This window comes from Megalobrama amblycephala, linkage group LG13, assembly GCF_018812025.1.
Source record: "Megalobrama amblycephala isolate DHTTF-2021 linkage group LG13, ASM1881202v1, whole genome shotgun sequence".
NCBI classification, from domain to species: domain Eukaryota; kingdom Metazoa; phylum Chordata; class Actinopteri; order Cypriniformes; family Xenocyprididae; genus Megalobrama; species Megalobrama amblycephala.
The window spans coordinates 38,049,229-38,067,224 of record NC_063056.1 but is presented as its reverse complement, the minus strand read 5'-3'; the positions used below and the strand labels follow the sequence as shown (position 1 = coordinate 38,067,224).

At 34.1% G+C, this 17,996-nt stretch overlaps 1 protein-coding gene across 4 annotated transcripts in view; it reads left to right on the top strand.

Annotated features, from left to right (window-relative positions):
• Positions 1-17,996, top strand: part of kif13a (kinesin family member 13A) — a 92,333-nt gene that overhangs the window by 50,005 nt on the left and 24,332 nt on the right. For 2 of the 4 annotated variants that reach the window (XM_048153984.1, XM_048153982.1), the window contains exons 12-26: positions 1,410-1,520; positions 1,896-2,030; positions 2,711-2,841; positions 5,244-5,330; positions 5,578-5,753; positions 6,844-7,063; positions 7,431-7,593; positions 9,357-9,500; positions 9,862-10,011; positions 10,089-10,253; positions 11,733-11,906; positions 12,107-12,258; positions 13,409-13,541; positions 15,818-15,964; positions 17,106-17,138. In XM_048153984.1, coding sequence (XP_048009941.1) covers positions 1,410-1,520; positions 1,896-2,030; positions 2,711-2,841; positions 5,244-5,330; positions 5,578-5,753; positions 6,844-7,063; positions 7,431-7,593; positions 9,357-9,500; positions 9,862-10,011; positions 10,089-10,253; positions 11,733-11,906; positions 12,107-12,258; positions 13,409-13,541; positions 15,818-15,964; positions 17,106-17,138 — 2,121 coding nt within the window. The remainder of the gene's footprint in view (positions 1-1,409; positions 1,521-1,895; positions 2,031-2,710; positions 2,842-5,243; positions 5,331-5,577; positions 5,754-6,843; positions 7,064-7,430; positions 7,594-9,356; positions 9,501-9,861; positions 10,012-10,088; positions 10,254-11,732; positions 11,907-12,106; positions 12,259-13,408; positions 13,542-15,817; positions 15,965-17,105; positions 17,139-17,996) is intronic. The other 2 variants (XM_048153985.1, XM_048153983.1) reach the window with 1 other exon arrangement.

Below are 17,996 nucleotides of genomic sequence, written 5' to 3'. Positions count from 1 at the left end.
TTCAGGATTCCTTGATGAATAGAAAGTTCAAAAGAACAGCATTTATCTGAAATACAAAGCTTTTGTAACATTTTACACTACCGTTCAAAAGTTTGGGGTCAGTAAGAATTTTTATTTTTATTTTTTTGAAAAGAAATTAAAGAAATGAATACTTTTATTCAGCAAGGATGCATTAAATCAATCAAAAGTGGCAGTAAAGACATTTATAATGTTACAAAAGATTAGATTTCAGATAAACACTGTTCTTTTGAACTTTCTATTCATCAAATAATCCTGAAAAAAAATATTGTACACAAATATTTTGTACAATTGTACACATTAAATGTTTCTTGAGCAGCAGATCAGCATATTAGAATGATTTCTGAAGGATCATGTGACACTGAAGACTGGAGTAATGATGCTGAAAATTCAGCTTTGCATCACAGGAATAAATTACTTTGTGAAATATATTCAAATAGAAAACAGTTATTTCAAATTGTAATAATATTTCACAATATTACTGTTTTTTTACTGTATTTTTAATTAAATAAATGTAGCCTTGGTGAGCAGACGAAACTTCTTTTAAAAACATTAAAAATCTTAGTGGTTCCAAACTTTTGGACTGTACTGTATATATAAAATATTTAGTTTCTATTACATTACATGTTTTTTTTTCTACTCACTACAATACTATACTGCATTATTTATTCACTTTATTTATTTAATTTTATTTATTTATTTTCATGTATTTATTTTTTTAAATAATATTAAAAATATTTTTCATGTAAATTATTTATATTGTTTTATATATTAACTTTTATATAAAATATTTTATAAAATATTTAAAAAATATTTTAAGCAAATATTTTAAATAGATTTATTTATTTTGAAACAAATTTTTGTTTTATTTTATTTTTTATTATTTATTTTAACATTTTTCTACACTGTTTCTCTAAACTTTTTCATGGACCCCGTAGCATCAGTCTATATTGAAATAGTCAGGGTGATACTGCCTTGGAATTTGGCCAAAACAAGATATCTTTGAAGGCATCATGCTACATCCCTTAGATACCTTAAAATGCTCCCTATGTAGACAGCTTCACTAGGTTTTAGAACAGAGCCTGTGTTAAACCTTATGGGGAAACCAGTTATTATTGTCAACTATGTTTTAACCTATTTTATTTCAGCTAAAACAGTTTAAATTGAAGTACTAAAACTGAAACTAAAACTGAAATAAACACAAATAAGAACTATACAGATATTTAAAAAAAAAATACAAACACTAATACTTTAAAGTTAATCTAAAATAAAAAATGAATATGGGAAATGAAAGCACTACTTCAAAATATTAGTAAATCAACGATACTAAAATAACACTGATAGGGAGATGATTAGACTTTTAATGCTAATGTTTGTATTATATTTGTCAGTCTCTGAAGGCTCCTGAGCTGAAGGAGAAACTCCAAGAGTCAGAGAAGCTCATTCAGGAAATGACGGTCACCTGGGAAGAAAAACTCCGGAAAACAGAGGAGATTGCACAGGTGTGCCACACACACACTCATGCATTTAGAATGATTTATAGGCTGTTTTCCTAAAGGTCCACAAGGTCAAAAATTACTGGTGTAGAATTTTATTGTGTCTCAGTTTTCCTTAGAAAAGACATATCATCAAATGAGTTCTCTTAAATATCTGTCATTTCTCCTAGACTGAGATGAAATGGAGAACTTTTGCTGTCAAGAATGATTTGCCAACAATCAAAAGTCAGAGATCTCAATAAAAAGTCATTTTCAATCTAAATTTAGGAGAAATATCTGAGACAAAGATGATTGAAATGAAACAAGACAAAGGAAAGAGCACATTTGACATCCTTACAGAACATGTCAGATTTGATTGACAGCTGTCATTGTTCTCTGCAGGAGCGTCAGAAGCAGCTGGAGAGCATGGGAATCTCTCTGGAGTCATCAGGGATCAAGGTCGGAGAGGACAAGTGCTTCCTGGTCAACCTGAACGCTGATCCTGCTCTTAATGAACTTCTGGTTTACTACCTGAAGGTACATTGATCATACACAGTGAGGTCTGCTTCACTGTTACTTTTGCTTATTCGTTTTCATTGGACGGTTGCAACCGATTCTTTCTGACTCAAAAGAACGAGTCAATCAATATTTCAATAAAATATAAGGTGCGTTCTCGTGTACGGCGGCCCTGAGCTCTGATGGAGACCTGTGAGAACAGCAGCCAGGCCTCGTCTGCACCAACAACAGGCCTTTGTCTGCCGCCTCCAGTCGGCTTGGCATACCAATGTTGAATTAGCATGTTAATGTGAAAGGAATAGTGCAGCTGTGGGCATGAACAACATCCCTCTGGAAGAGCAATGTTTGTGTAACTGAACCCACATGTATGAAAACACGCACAGCCCTCTTTACTCCTTCCTTTGATGGCTGTTATTGTGTCAAATAATGTGAAGACGATCTGGACGTGTGTTATTTAGGGCGGGGTTATTATCACAATGTGTTCTGTAATTACCTTCATGTTAAAGATGCAAGCGATACTGCCAAACTGGCAAAAACAAGATATCTTAGAAGGCTTTTGATGCCGTGAATGCTCCCTATGTAGACAGCTTCACTAGGTTTGAGAACAGAGACTGTGTTAAACCTCATGTGGAACAGGGTTATTACTGTCAACTACAGATGTGGTGCTGTGTAGTTTAGAGCGGCTCATTCTGTGTGTTCAGGATCACACGCGTGTGGGTGCCGACACGTCTCAGGACATCCAGCTGTTCGGCATCGGGATCCAGTCTGAGCACTGTGTGCTGGACATCACGTCCGATGGAGACGTCACGCTCACGCCGCTGGAGAACGCCAGGTAAGAGAAACCTGTCAAGCACACGTCCTGTTTCTTCAGTTCTGTTTATTAGCATGACAAATATTTTTCATTCGTATTGCCAAAGCGTTTGCATGCAGATGTACAGTTAAAACAACAAAAGAAATATATAAAAATTAAAAAATAAAGAATATGTTGTAATTGACAAATAAAGATAAAAAAGAAGGCGAAGTTAAAACTAATAATAATAAAACATTGTTTTTCTGGGTCACATTTCACCCCAAAATCAACTAAAAAAAATTTTTTTTTGCAGAAAGTAAATCATGCTTTTTTAAAAATTATATTTTTGTATTTTTTTCGCATTACACGAAGCTTTGCAGATGACAAAATTGTCTCTGTACACACTCCATTTTTTGTGTAATTCTCAGGGTTATTTTAGTATTGATATACTATTATAGTATTTTATATTTTATTTTTATATTTTCCATTTTCGTTTTAGTTAGTCAACTTGATGTGTGCTTATTGTTTTGTTTTTTTGTTGTTGTTTGTTTGCTTTTACTTTTTTCCACATAATTCATATTTTTATTTCAGTTTTAGTTTTAGCAATTTTAGTACTTCTACTTAAACTGAATGAAAATTAGAAATATTGCCTTGGGCAACCATCTAACTGAAATAGAATACAAATTTAAGTTATTTTGTTTTAATTCTGTTATCATTGATATCAATTAATATAAATGTTTTTAGTTTGTTAACGATGACAACACTGATAATTCTGAATGTTTTTTCAGATTAAAGGTGCCCTAGAACGTTCTTTCACAAGATGTAATATAAGTCTAAGGTGTCCCCTGAATGTGTCTGTGAAGTTTCAGCTCAAAATACCCCATAGATTTTTTTAAATAAATTTTTTTAACTGCCTATTTTGGGGCATCATTAACTATGCACCAATTCAGGCTGCGGCCCCTTTAAATCCTCACACTCCCTGCAACCCTCCATTGCTCTCAACTATAAAACGGTGCATAAACAAAGTTCACACAGCTAATATAACCCTCAAATGGATCTTTACAAGATGTTCGTCATGCATGCTGCTTGCATACATCGGATCATGTGAGTATAGTATTTATTTGGATGTTTACATTTGATTCTGAATGAATTCGAGGCTGTGCTCCGTGGCTAACGGCTAATGCTACACTGTTGGAGAGATTTATAAAGAATGAAGTTGTGTTTATGAATTATACAGACTGCAAGTGTTTAATAATGAAAATAACAACGGCTCTCTTGTCTCAGTGAATACAGTAAGAAACGATGGTAACTTTAACCACATTTAACAGTACATTAGCAACATGCTAACAAAACATTTAGAAAGACAATTTACAAATATCACTAAAAATATCATGTAATCTTGGATCATGTCAGTTATTATCGCTCCATCTGCCATTTTTCGCTATTGTTCTTGCTTGCTTACCTAGTCTGATGATTCAGCTGTGCACTGATCCAGACGTTAATACTGGCTTGTGTAATGCCTTGAACATGAGCGTGTTATGTTGAGATTCGCATGTTCTTCAGAGGTCTTTTAAACAAATCAAATTTACATAAGAAGGAGGAAACAATGGAGTTTGAAACACAATGTATGTCATTTCCATGTACTGAACTCTTGTTATTTAACTATGCCAAGGTAAATTCAATTTTTAATTCTAGGGCACCTTTATATTTTGTTGACTTGTGTACTTTCATTATCCCAAATGTTTTCAAGAATGTTTAAATCCATAGAAATAAGTGTCCGTGCGTCGCCTATCAATGACATCATACCCGCGTTACCTTCGATTTCCGGTTTTATTTTGTAGAAACCATGGAAACACCAAAGACGCTTTAATATATTATGTGTTTTAATAGACAGACGAACTGTTTGGATACATTCATCGACAGAAAACTAATCATGTTATATAGCTCAACACAGTAAGTCTTATTGTTTAAATCTTGTTTTCTTGATTTACCGCGAGTACCATGTTTTACCATGACTAATATCGATCTAGCTTACTGCAGTGTGCAACAAGTGTCTCATAGCAGCCGCCGAGCGAACGCAGAGTAGCACTATAACAACTTTCAACACATAAATGTATCTATTATGATAAAACAGAGCTGTAGACGTGAAGACAACACCTCCCATGATTCCATGAAATCAAGGCGTCATCAAGCTACGCCTTTGTTTTGAATAAGCGACCTCTACTGGTGAAAAACTACATACTGTGGCTTTAAAATATATAAATATATATGCATTTTATATTGGATTTTTTTTTTCTGTCATGTCGTTTGCAGTGCTTTATGGGATGTTCATTCCCTTATGAAGGAATTCAAGAACACAGTCTTGGGCCTTTGTTTTAAATACTTTTCGCTTCCAATCAAATATTGTGTTTCATTCTGATTGTGGACCTCATTTTCCTCCACAGGACCTGCGTGAATGGCACAATGCTCTTCTCCAAGGTTCACCTGTGGCATGGAGATCGCATCCTGTGGGGAAACAACCACTTCTTCAGGTAAGCTGCAGATTTGCACATCCAGGCGTCTCCTTGAGTTCTGCAACGTTGGCACTAGTTGGACATCATCTGGGCTATTTTGCCTGATTGAGCATGTTGAACCGCTGTTGTGCCGTCAGTGAGAGAGAAAACTAGATTGTATATATAGACTATGATACCCACTGATATAGACAGTTCTTTTACGTCGGCTTGGCATGTCACAGCCTTCACATGTACAGACTCATCAGAATGAACGTGTCATCCTCAGAATCAACCTGCCGAAGCGCAAGCGGCGTGACCGGTTAAAGGAGATGGAGAGGGATTCTTCCCGCGAGAGCTTCGTGGAGGCTGACGTGGAGACGGCCAGCGAGGCTTCGTCCGAGCAGGACTACAGCTACGAGTTCGCACAGATGGAGGTCATGATGAAAGCTCTGGGGAACAACGGTACACGCTAGAGCCTACTTTACTACACAATACTTCAGTGTCAGTATATGGAATATGAAACACATCTATACATTCCTATAACAAGATGAATCCTTTTTTTAAATAAATAAATCATTATTTAAATTGACCTGATTTTCAGAATTATACATCCCTATACCAAAATGAATTGACGTGCTTGTATTCTCATTGCTGATTGTTATGAAAATGCAAAAAAGCAAAAAAATAAATAAATATATATATATATATATTTTTTTTTTTTTTTTTTTTTGCTAATATATTAATTAATTAGTTAATATTAACTAATTAAAATAATATATATATATATTTAATTTAAATAATGATTTATTCATAAAAAATTATATATATATATATAATTTTTTATGAATAAATCATTATTTAAATTTAATTTAGCTTATTTTCACATCTATACATCCCTATAACAAAATGAATGTATCTGCTTGTATTTTCATTGCTGATTAGTATGAAAATGCAATGAAAATAAATAATAATTTATGCTTAATATATAAAATAATTATTTAAATTTACCTGATAATCTTTAAGTACAAACATGTGGAAAAAACATCTGCCAATGCAACATGTATATTTTATGAATATTTTATCTGAAAACAAACCTTTATGCAATTTTGCATCTCAAATTTAAGGATGTTTAAGGAAGTGTTTCTTTTCTGGAGAAAACCAGCCATTAATAGCAGTATTATTTTATTATTATTTATATATATTGAATTAGCTTTTACTTTTTATACTTTAAATTTAACTTAACTTTTAGTAATTTTGTTATGTGCCATATTTATTAGTTTTTATAAAAATATTTCTATTTATCTTTATTTCAGTTTTAATTTAACTTTTTTTTTTTTTCCTAATGTCCATTTAAGTTTAAGTTTTACATCTCATATTTACATTTTCTTATATTTCAGCTTTATTTCAGTTAACAGAAAGGGTTTTTAATAGTTTGAATTGTTAGTAACACTCATTATTAAATGTGTCCAAATACATTTACATCTACAAATGTATACATTTACAAAATGCATCTGTGTGTCTGTAAAGCTGTTGTTGTCGTGTCTCCTCACAGACCCCATGCAGAACGTGGTGCAGGTGCTGGAGAAGCAGTATCTGGAGGAGAAGCGTCTGGCTCTGGAGGAGCAGCGAGTGATGTACGAGCGGGAGCTTCAGTCCCTGCGGCAACGGCTCTCTCCGGAGAAGGTGTCACAGCACCAGCGCTGCAGCAGCGACCGCCTGCCTTTCCCCACACACTCCACACACAACAAACTGCGGCTGTGGACGGAGGAGAGGTGAGAACGCAGAGCCGGCCTTTCAATTCTGATCCCATGTCAATGCATAGGTCAAAAGAAGGTACTTTGAAACGGCCTTCATGTTGGAGATTGTGCCTATGATGCCTTAAAATGCTGTCTACATAGGCAGCTCACTAGGTTTTGGAGCAGATCCGTATTGTTTACAAAATGAAACTACTTTAAACCTGTCATTTCACATTTGATCTCACCCAAACATCCACACACTTTCTCACACAGAGAAGCGAATCCTTATAACACTCACATTTAACATTCCCTGGACATTTTTGCTCCATTCATCCAGCCACGCTTTCTAGTGTGGCACCGTCTCAGTGAAGGGCTCGTGTGAATGTGCCTCTGTGTTTTTCAGGGACGAGCTGTTCCGCCAGAGTCTGTCTCGGCTGCGCGAGCAGGTGGTGAGAGCAAACGCACTGGTGCGAGAGGCCAACTTCCTGTCCGAGGAGATGCACAAACTCACCGACTACCAGGTCACGCTGCAGATACCGGCCGCCAACCTCAGCGCCAACCGCAAAGTGAGAGCTGACGCAGCACACACATTCACATTCCTTCATTTAGCAGACGCTTTTATCCAAAGCGTCTGCTAATATTAATTCTATAATTTTCTTATAATCTTTTCTCATTTATTAATTTTTTTACTCATTTATTTATTTGCTTATTTATTTTATTTAATTTATTCATTTGTTTGCTTGCTTTTTATCTATTTATTTATTTATAATTTATATTTAATTTTATTTTTATTAGCTGTTATTTCTGTAATTTATTTTTCGTATTTACTCATTTATTTATTTATTTGAATTAATTAATTTATTCTTTTATTTACGCATTTATTTACTTATTGACATTATTTTTGTTTATTTGTTTATTTGATAATTTATGTTTAATATATAAAATAATTATTTAAATTTACCTGATAATCTTTAAGTACAAACATGTGGAAAAAACATCTGCCAATGCAACACGTATATTTTCTGAATATTTTATCTGAAAACAAACCCTTATGCAATTTTGCATCTCAAATTTAAGGATGTTTAAGGAAGTGTTTCTTTTCTGGAGAAAACCAGCCATTTTTTTTACTCATTTATTTATTTGCTTATTTATTTTATTTACTTTATTCATTTGATTGCTTGCTTTTTATCTATTTATTTATTCATAATTTATATTTAATTTTATTTTTATTAGCTGTTATTTCTGTAATTTATTTTTCGTATTTACTCATTTATTTATTTATTTTAATTAATTAATTTATTCTTTTATTTACACATTTATTTACTTATTGAAATTATTTTTGTTTGTTTGTTTATTTACTTGATTTACTCATTTGTTTTCTTACTCATTTATTTACTTAGTTATTCATTCGTTTACTCATTCAATACTTATTTATTTACTGTATTTATTCATTTGTTTACTTACTCATTTTTTTCTTGATTATAATTTATTTATTTTTTTATTTCTATAATTATAATTCTTATTTTCTCACTTATTAATTTTTTACTAATTTATTTATTTTTCTCATTTATTTACTTGTTTATTTTAATTCATTCATTTATTCTTTTATAGTCATTTATTTGCATATTTATACTATTTATTTGTTTGTTTATTTACTTATTTGCTTATTTATTTTACTATTCATTTACTTGTAATTATTTTTTTACTGATTTATTTATTTATTTTTCTCATTTATTTATTTACTAAATTATTATTTATTTATTTATTAATATTTGTCATTAATTAATTTATTTTTATTTTTTAGACAGATAAATAGGAGTTATAGTGAGCGCTTTCATTTATGGTTGTGCATTAGCGGTGTCTTCACCGATGAGCCCTTAATAGGTAGTTGACTAACAATGACAGGAGTGTCTAATTATTTTAAACAACATTTTATAATTCTTTTATCATTATTAGGCGTGCAGTTTTATGATCTCACATAAATAGAAAACATGGATTAAAAATTATGATCAACCAGTTCAAGCACCTTAAAATATACAGTTACACTTTTGCATTTATCAGACGCTTTTATCCAAAGTGACTTGAATTGCATTCAAAGTATACATTCGTCAGTTCATGCATTATTTGGAAATCAAACCCATGACCTTGGCGTTGTTAGCGTCACACTCTGCTGTTTGCTGTACACTTTCTGTTATACATTTATATACATTATGACAGTACATAAAATGTTCATGTTGATTATATTAAAAACAAACCATATGTGCAGCAGTCGCTGTATTGTTTTCATCTGTAATGTTATATTGATGTACTGTATTTATTTGAACCCCAGCGTGGCGCTATAGTCAGTGAACCAGCGATCCAGGTGCGACGTAAAGGGAAGGGAACACAGGTGTGGACCATCGAGAAATTAGAGAACAAACTAGTGGACATGAGAGACCACTACAGGGACTGGAAGGAAGGCACACAGGAAGTGGTAAGAAATTGAAGGAAATTTATACTTTATTCAGCAAAGACACATCAAATTGATCAAAAGTGACAGTACAAATATTTATAATGTTCCCCAAAAATAAATGCTGTTCTTTTGAACTTTCTGTATAACAGTTTCTTCAAAAATATTAACTGTTTTCAACATTGACAATAATCATAAATGTTTCTTGAGCAGCAAATCAGCATATTAGAATGATTTCTGAAGGATCATGTGACACTGAAGGCTGGAGTAATGATACTGAAAATAAATGACATTTTAAAACATATTACAATAGAAAACAATTCTTTCAACAATATTTCACAATCTAAACTTTTGAACGTTTCTGTAAAAATCACTTTTTTTTCAGGTTAACCGGCTGCACAATAAGGCAGGAGATCCGTTCTATGAAGCACAAGAGAATCACAACCTCATCGGCGTAGCAAACGTCTTCCTGGAGTGTCTGTTTCATGACATCAAGCTGCAGTATGCCGTTCCCATCATCAGCCAGCAGGGAGAGGTGAGCAGGCGTCTACATGTACCTGTTGATCTAGCTGTTGAACGGCATCTATCATACCCGTCGTGCTCTTTTGGCAGGTGGCCGGTCGGCTGCATGTGGAGCTGGTCCGTGTGAGTGGAGTCGTGCCCGAGCGTCTGGCCGGAGGAGACGATTCCTCTGAGAATTCCAGCGAGAGCAGCGGATATGAGGTCATGGACAATAATGGAGAGATCGTCCACATGGCCAAAAAACTCACCTGCAGGGTAAAGGGCTCAATTATTTGATCAAACTTTAGTGTGCATTTGGGAACGCAACATGCGACAGCCATCTTCCCAAAATTGTAATGAATAGTGCATATAAACCGGCTGTTGGCAACAAAAGAGAAGCTTTAAAGGAATGTTTCACCCAAAAATTAAAATGATCCCATAATAATAGAGCGTTCACGAGAGAGTTTCGTTATGCTATGCCTACTTCCTGCGTCATACATCGGGTCAGAGGTCGCCTCTCTCGTGAATGCGCATACGTCTGTTGCCGGAAGCCAGTGATTATAGTTTATAAAGTTTTGAATATGGACATTTTTCTCACAAAAACACATCGCTTCACTTCAGAAGGCATTTATTAACCCACTGGTGTCGTATGGATTACTTTTATGATGGATGGATGCGCTTTTTGGAGCTTCAAAAATTCGGACACTATTCAATTCCATTATAAATCTGGGAAGGGCCAGGATATTATTTAATATAACTCAGATTGTGTTCATCTGAAAGAAGAAAGTCATATACACCTCAGATGGCTTGAGGGTGAGTCAATTATGGGATCATTTTCATTTTTAGGTGAAAAATTTCTTTAAGGGCTCCCTGCGGTTTTCTGCCAAAATAAAAGGTTGATGGTTTAACATTATTGAAAATTAAGAAATCAAAACAGCCATAAATATTTGTATTGTAATGTTACAATTTTGCTGTAAAATATATTTATTAAATTTTAAATATTTAATAAATATATTTATATTTAAATATATTTAAATATATTAAATATTATTTTCTTAAGTACTTATTGTATATAATATATAAATATAATAATATTTACTATAATATATAATAATATTATAGTGAAATATATACATACTGTATATATGTATATATTTCTTGACCAAATTGTGCAGCCCTATAAACAAGCACAGCAAACCTGCCATTGTGAATATCATGTCTAATTATAGCTTTTTAATGAAAATCATTTTTATACATACAAAAATATGATCATATTTTTGGTGAAATAAAACAAATCTGATCTGCTAGTCCTGTCTTTAATAGAAAGAATCATTGAGATACTGTTAAAGTTTCTATTTTTATATTTTCTATTTTAATTTTAGTTGGATTTTTAATCATTTTTTTGTGTGTTTTTGTCTTTTTTTTTTAAATGTTTTTTTTTTTTTTTTTTAAATGTCTATATAGTTGCATATAGTTAATATGTCTGTATAGTCTATATTACGATCTTTGAACATTTAAGGGGTTAATTTTTATCTCTTTTAGATGTTTTAGTTAAACTAAATGAAAATGAAAAATGTTGCCCTGGGAACTAGCTAAAATAAAATAAGTTTATGTATTTTATGTTTTATTTTATTCAGTTAACATTTATTTTATTTCAGCAACAAAATGTTTTTTATGGTTTTGGTTTCAGTTAACTATAGTAACCCTGGTTTTGTGTCATCATAAACACTCACTGTAGCGGTCTACTTGTGTCAGGTGCGGATCCGAGAGGCGTCAGGTTTGCCTCTTAACCTGTCCAACTTCGTCTTCTGTCAGTACACCTTCTGGGAACAATCAGAGCCCACTGTGGCTCCGCCCATGGTCAGCCCAGACACGCCCTCCCCGCGGACCCCTGACGCCGAGTTCACTGTGCGCTTTGACCACTGCAGGGTAAAAAACAGCAGACATTTACTAAAGAAGCAGTGTTGTTTTAGTATCATTGAGATACTATTATAGTTTTTATTGACATTTTGAATAGGACACCCTGGCAACGCACCCAGAACACTGTAGCATCAAGTTTTGTACAATCAAGCTCTCATTTCCACTTCAGAAGCTGTAAAACTCTAGTGAGGTTCTGCTTATGTTGGCAGGATTTCGTGGTGCATGTGACGGAGGAGTTTCTGGAGTTCATCTCAGATGGAGCTCTGGCCATCGAGGTTTGGGGTCACCGGTACGCGGGTAACGGTCACTCCGTCTGGGAGCTCGATGCACTGCAGGCCAAGACGCGGACGCTCAGAGACAGGTGCATTTACTTACAGATACGGTCACAGTTTTTCATGCATGTAGACTAGTGTCAGCATTCCCTATTATGATGTATATCTGTGTGAAACAGCTTCAGGGATAAGAACACATGTAGGGCGGGGCTTGATTTTGTCCATGGGGAATTGATTGGATGGTTGTGGTTTGCTATTGGTGGATCTCATGTGAGTGACAGGTTGCCCCGCCCTCATGCCAGTAAATACACCATCAGAGAAGAGATGTCGCTGCAAGAGGGACGGGAAGTTATTTAAAGATTACAAGGACACGTGAATTACAAAAAATTACGATGTGCACAGATAAATCATTTATAAAAAATACTACATTATTCCATAAAAAAATAAGAATTGCCAATTTTAATTTCATTGTGACTCCAAAAAACCTACCTTTCAAATGCTCCCATTAATATTTGATATAAAAAAGTTGTAATAAATTTGAATTACAGTAAGGTTTCATTTGTTAACATGAGTTTACTACATAAGTTAACATGAACTAACAATGAAAAAGTAGTTATTAATCCTAGTTAATGTTAATTTCAACATTTACTGTATCTGATAATATTATTTAATGGACCTGAGATAACATGAACGAACAATAAACCGCTATATTTTTATTAACTAATGTTAACAAAGCTTAATAAATACTGTAGCAAATGTATTGCTTATTGTTAGTTAATGCTTTAACTAATGAGAACTTGTAAGGTGTTACTGATCATTTTAATGCAATTGAACAATATTTGAAGGCTACACACGAATGTTTTAATGTAGTATTTACTATTAATATCGAATTTAATATTTTTAATAATTTAATATTTTTATTTTCAAATAGTTAAAACTATATTAACTAAACTAGGGACTACAGATGAAAATTAGCCAGTGTGGCTAAATCTGGCACATTTTACTTTTTTCCCCCATGTATTATTAATATGTATTGTCCCTCATTAAATAAATAAATAAATTAATATATTTATTTTAAAAAAAAACTATAGATTTTGCAATGGTACCGAAATTGATACAGAGGACCATACAATTTTACTGGTATTGGTAGCGATTACTGAACTTTTGGTATTGTGTCAACATTTTCATTCATGTAGACTTGTGTTCATCTACGTGTGTGTGTGTGTGTGTGTTTGACAGGTGGAGTGAAGTGTCTCGTAGGATAGAGCTGTGGGTCTCCATACAGGAGTTGAATGAGCAGGGCGAGTATTCGTCTGTAGAGCTGCATCCCAACAAAGACATCAGCACTGGAGGCGTGTTTCAGCTGCGGCAGGTGCGGCACTGTCACTTCAACCTCATTCACAAAGATGCAGACAAAGGCTACGTCTACATTAATCCACATGCATTAGAAAACGGCCTTTTCGTTTCTAAATGCTCTCCATTTACACTAGTGTTTTGCAAAAATTTCTCATCCATTTTATGTGCATGCATAAAACCAGTATTGTGATGTAACGAAGTAATAATACTTATTTTTTGGGAGAATCTGTACTTTACTTGAGTTTTTATATTTCTGTCAGGTTCTACTTTTACTCCACTACATTTCCTAAATAAATTGTCTACTTTTACTCCGATACATTTTCCCAAAGCATTTTCGTTACTTACTACAAAATAAAGTCGGAAGAAAACAGACTGCAAGCAAGCATGTGCAAACAAGTGCTCGCACAACCGCGGTTGATTTCATTTTCCGGGTTGCGTCCGTTGCTGGAGCGTCGGAGAAGAGTGCGCTGTCATTACGAGACATTACAAGAGCGGCCTCTAGAGGCGAAATAAAAACTATCGCTGATGCCTCGGAGAGTTTGTTTTGACACGTGATGTGAGGCTGTGCGCTGCACAGAGCGGGACACTTCAAAAACGGATTTAAAACCGACAACAAAACGGTATGTTATACAGTGTACACTACAGTACATGTTTTCATATCACTATAAAGTAATTAGTTTGTTGACTAGATGCTGCATTAGCGGAGAACAGTAGTATGTTTGCCGTCGAGGCTGAGAGGATGCTAACATTAGTAGTACCTCAAGCGGTTAAAACAATGTGACAAAAACACCAACTGTTTAATGTCATGATTGTTACCATTCATTTGCATTAGTTTATATCCATTTGTTCGCTGTTATGCATTCATTATCCAGCGAAGTTGCATATTTAAACTGTTTTCTCATCATACAGCGACAGAAGCATAACAAATCAGAAATGTAGCCTATTCAATTTCAGTTTTTATCTGCACTGTAACACATATTTTGATTAGATAATCATCAATTTTTCTAAAATAGAGCCAAATAATGTGTGAAAGTATACATATAATAGACCCATGCTATGCCTTTGTGTGTAAAGATGGTCATTTTTAAGCATGACTGTTTGGATTTATATGAAATAGTAACATTTTACAATAAGAGTACATTTGTAACATTAAATAAGGTTAATAAAAGTATTGTTCATTTTTACATTTTAACATATTAAAGTTGTCTCTTACATTAGTTATAATGCACTATGAATTAACATGAACGATCAATGTATAATTAATATATTAGTGTTTTTTATGTATAAAAATTACAATAAACATTTGGCCATTTTTTTAATTTAAAGAAACAAAATGTAAGAGAGTTAAAACTGAACACAATCTTGCTGCTCAAACTGTATAGAACAATTTTTAATTTTTTTTTGCTCCTTTTATATTTTACATTTACTTGTACTTTTACTTTCAATACTTAAGTACGTTTAATATCAAAAAAATACTTTTCGTATACATCACATACTTTAAAACTTTTACTCAAGTAACATTCTAAACAGCAACTTTAACTTCTACCAAAGTCATTTTCTGGTAAGATATCTGTACTTTTACTCAAGTATGGTTTTCAAGTACTTTATACACCACTGCATAATACAAAATATAAAAGCTCACTGATAATATAAAGTTCTAGGGGTGGGCAGCAGAGCCAATATCTGTATCTGTAGCAATCTCAAAAGTATTTGTATCCATATTCGAATAAAACCCAGACGCGGATGGAGCTTAAAGGGTTAGTTCACCCAAAAATGAAAATTCTGTCATCAATTACTCACCCTCATGTCGTTCCACACCCGTAAGACCTTCACCTTCGGAACACAAATTAAGATATTTTTAATGAAATCCGAGAGTTTTTTTTATCCTCCATTGAAAGCAACGAAATGACCACATTCAAAGTAGTAAAAACATTGTTAAAATAGTCAACGTGACTACAGTGGTTCAACCTTAATGTTACAAATTGACAAGAATATGTGCACAAAAACAAAACATATAAAAGTTATATAAAAGAAACAAAATATTTTTTGAATACCTGTTTTCACAGGCCACACTGCAATTTATCCACTTGGGAGAGTGTCTTCAAAAAGCTGTTTTTTTTTCACTGCTTCAGTGTGGAAGACAGCCCAAAACAGAAAAAGATGCATTTTTAAATGTATCTGGATTAGTGTAGACGTAGCCAAAGTGACCCGAAGTGATTTACTTTGAATAGTGACAGCGACTGTTTGCGATGCTCAAAGTTTAGCATGCAAATGTGTGTTTGTTTAATTCAGGGTCACTCTCGGAGGCTTCAGGTGTGCGTCCAGCCGGTCCAGCACTCGGGGACTTTGCCGCTGATGGTGGAGGCTGTCCTGTCCGTCTCTATCGGCTGTGTTTCCGCTCGCTCCACAAAACTACAGAGACCTCTGGACAGCTATCAGGTCAGTACGACTGACACAACACACTGCTAGAGCAGAATCTGGAGCAGGGCTATTATCAAAACTGAATAAATGAAAACTAAAACTGAACTATATGGACATATTTCAAAAATTTGACAAAAACACAAATTCAATTCGATATTGATTCAGTTCATTTCAGTGTCGCAAAGTTCATCAACTATGAAACCTTCAATTTCAGCTATTTAGTTCAATGCTGATTCAACATGTTAAAATGACACAATGCATCCCTGTGGAGCCCTTCACATGGGGTATGAAAGTTAAGCTGCTGATATCTTTGTTGTTTGCGGCTCCTGTTTGTTGTCACTATATCTCTTGCTGATCTTCATAGCTGGTCTTCATCTTTCTTGAATGGCGGTTCTAGAAAAATGACCCCCAAAAAAGTTATATTTGATTGATCAGTTGTTATATTGTCCTTTCATCATCAATTTTCAACTTTGTAGGGATGCATTGCTTCATTTTAAAGTGCCCCTATTATGATTATTGCCTGTGTTGTGTGTGTAATATAGCTGTTTGTGAAGTTTTAAATGGAGTTATTATCTTCCAAAAGAAAGAACCGGTTCTGAAGTGTCTGAAACGAGTCGTCAATTATTCCAGACGTACTTCCTGATCAAACCTACATAGGTTTGTTACAAATGTGCATAATGCCATGTCAAGAAGATGCTGTTTTCTGCGCTACGAGGGCAAAACCACTTTGCAAGCATTTCTAAAGAATGAGATTGATACGCTAAAGGTGACACCATTGTTATGGTTCCTATCAAGTGCTGAGGAAGATATGGTAATGGGAGCTTCGTTTAGACCAATCACAGCAGACTGGGCCATCTGACCAATCAGAGCAGAACAGGCTCTCGGAAAGGAGGGGTTTAGAGAGACCGGATACTTTATCAAACCATTTTGGACCACTGTGAGAAAAGAGGTGAAGATAAAATGTATATTATGAGAAAATTAAAGTGTTTTTTGACCTTGGATGCATGTGAACTTATTGTAGAAGACTCCAAAACAAAAATGGGAACATTTAAAATATCATAATAGGGGCACTTTAACATCTGTGTGAAGACGTGGCGTTTAGAGTCATGTGAGAGTCAGTTCCGCGGAGTGTGTGACAGACTGTATTCTCTCCTGGCAGAAGGAGGAAGACGACGATATGGATAGTTATCAGGTATTCTGACTTTCTGCTGTCTGTCCCACACGCATGATGACAGAACATGTGCTTTCAGACAGGACAGTACATGGGTCACCTGGATGAAATGATAATAATAATCCGTGTCTGAAAGCCTAATATTATAATTTTGCTGATTTTAATTTGAGAAATGCTTCCAAAGAAGCTGTGAGATCCTAAACCCTTAAGTGTGGAGATTCCTGCACTAACACACGGCTACCTGTCACATGATCAGTGCATGGCTGCATGATTTCTGCATGCTGAAATCCATTTGAACCCTACTAGATGGAGCTGCGGCTTTATCTGTGTGGGTTTGAGTGTAAAAACGGCACACTGGATTTAATCTGCCTTTATTAATTAATGCAATTTATTTGTTTATTTTGGTATTGTGTAAGTATTACATTAAAATTTGATGCTTGGCTCCAAATCTGCACCTGACACCATGTCTACACTGGATGCTACAGGCGGCTGTATCAGAATCAGCTGTGAGCTTGAAACTCATAATCAGTAAAATTAAAGTAACATTTTTATTTTCGACTGAAAATAAAATAGTACATAATGTAGGTATTGCTACAACTGTCCATACATACGCTTAAAAACAAGACCAGAAACCAGAAATATGTTGATCTTGATCAAATGCTCAGATGTTACTGAAATACTTCAAAATACTATAGAGCTGGATGCACTGAAGGCCAAGACAATTTTGGAGTAAGTAAATGCCTAATTTAATAGTAATAATAGGAACAGATAAAATGCTCAATTTAAAAAAAAAAGATCAAAATAAATGTGCACAAATTATGTAATTTTAGAGAGTGAAAATCTGTCAACAGAAGCAACATTCTTATCTAATGTAGACTT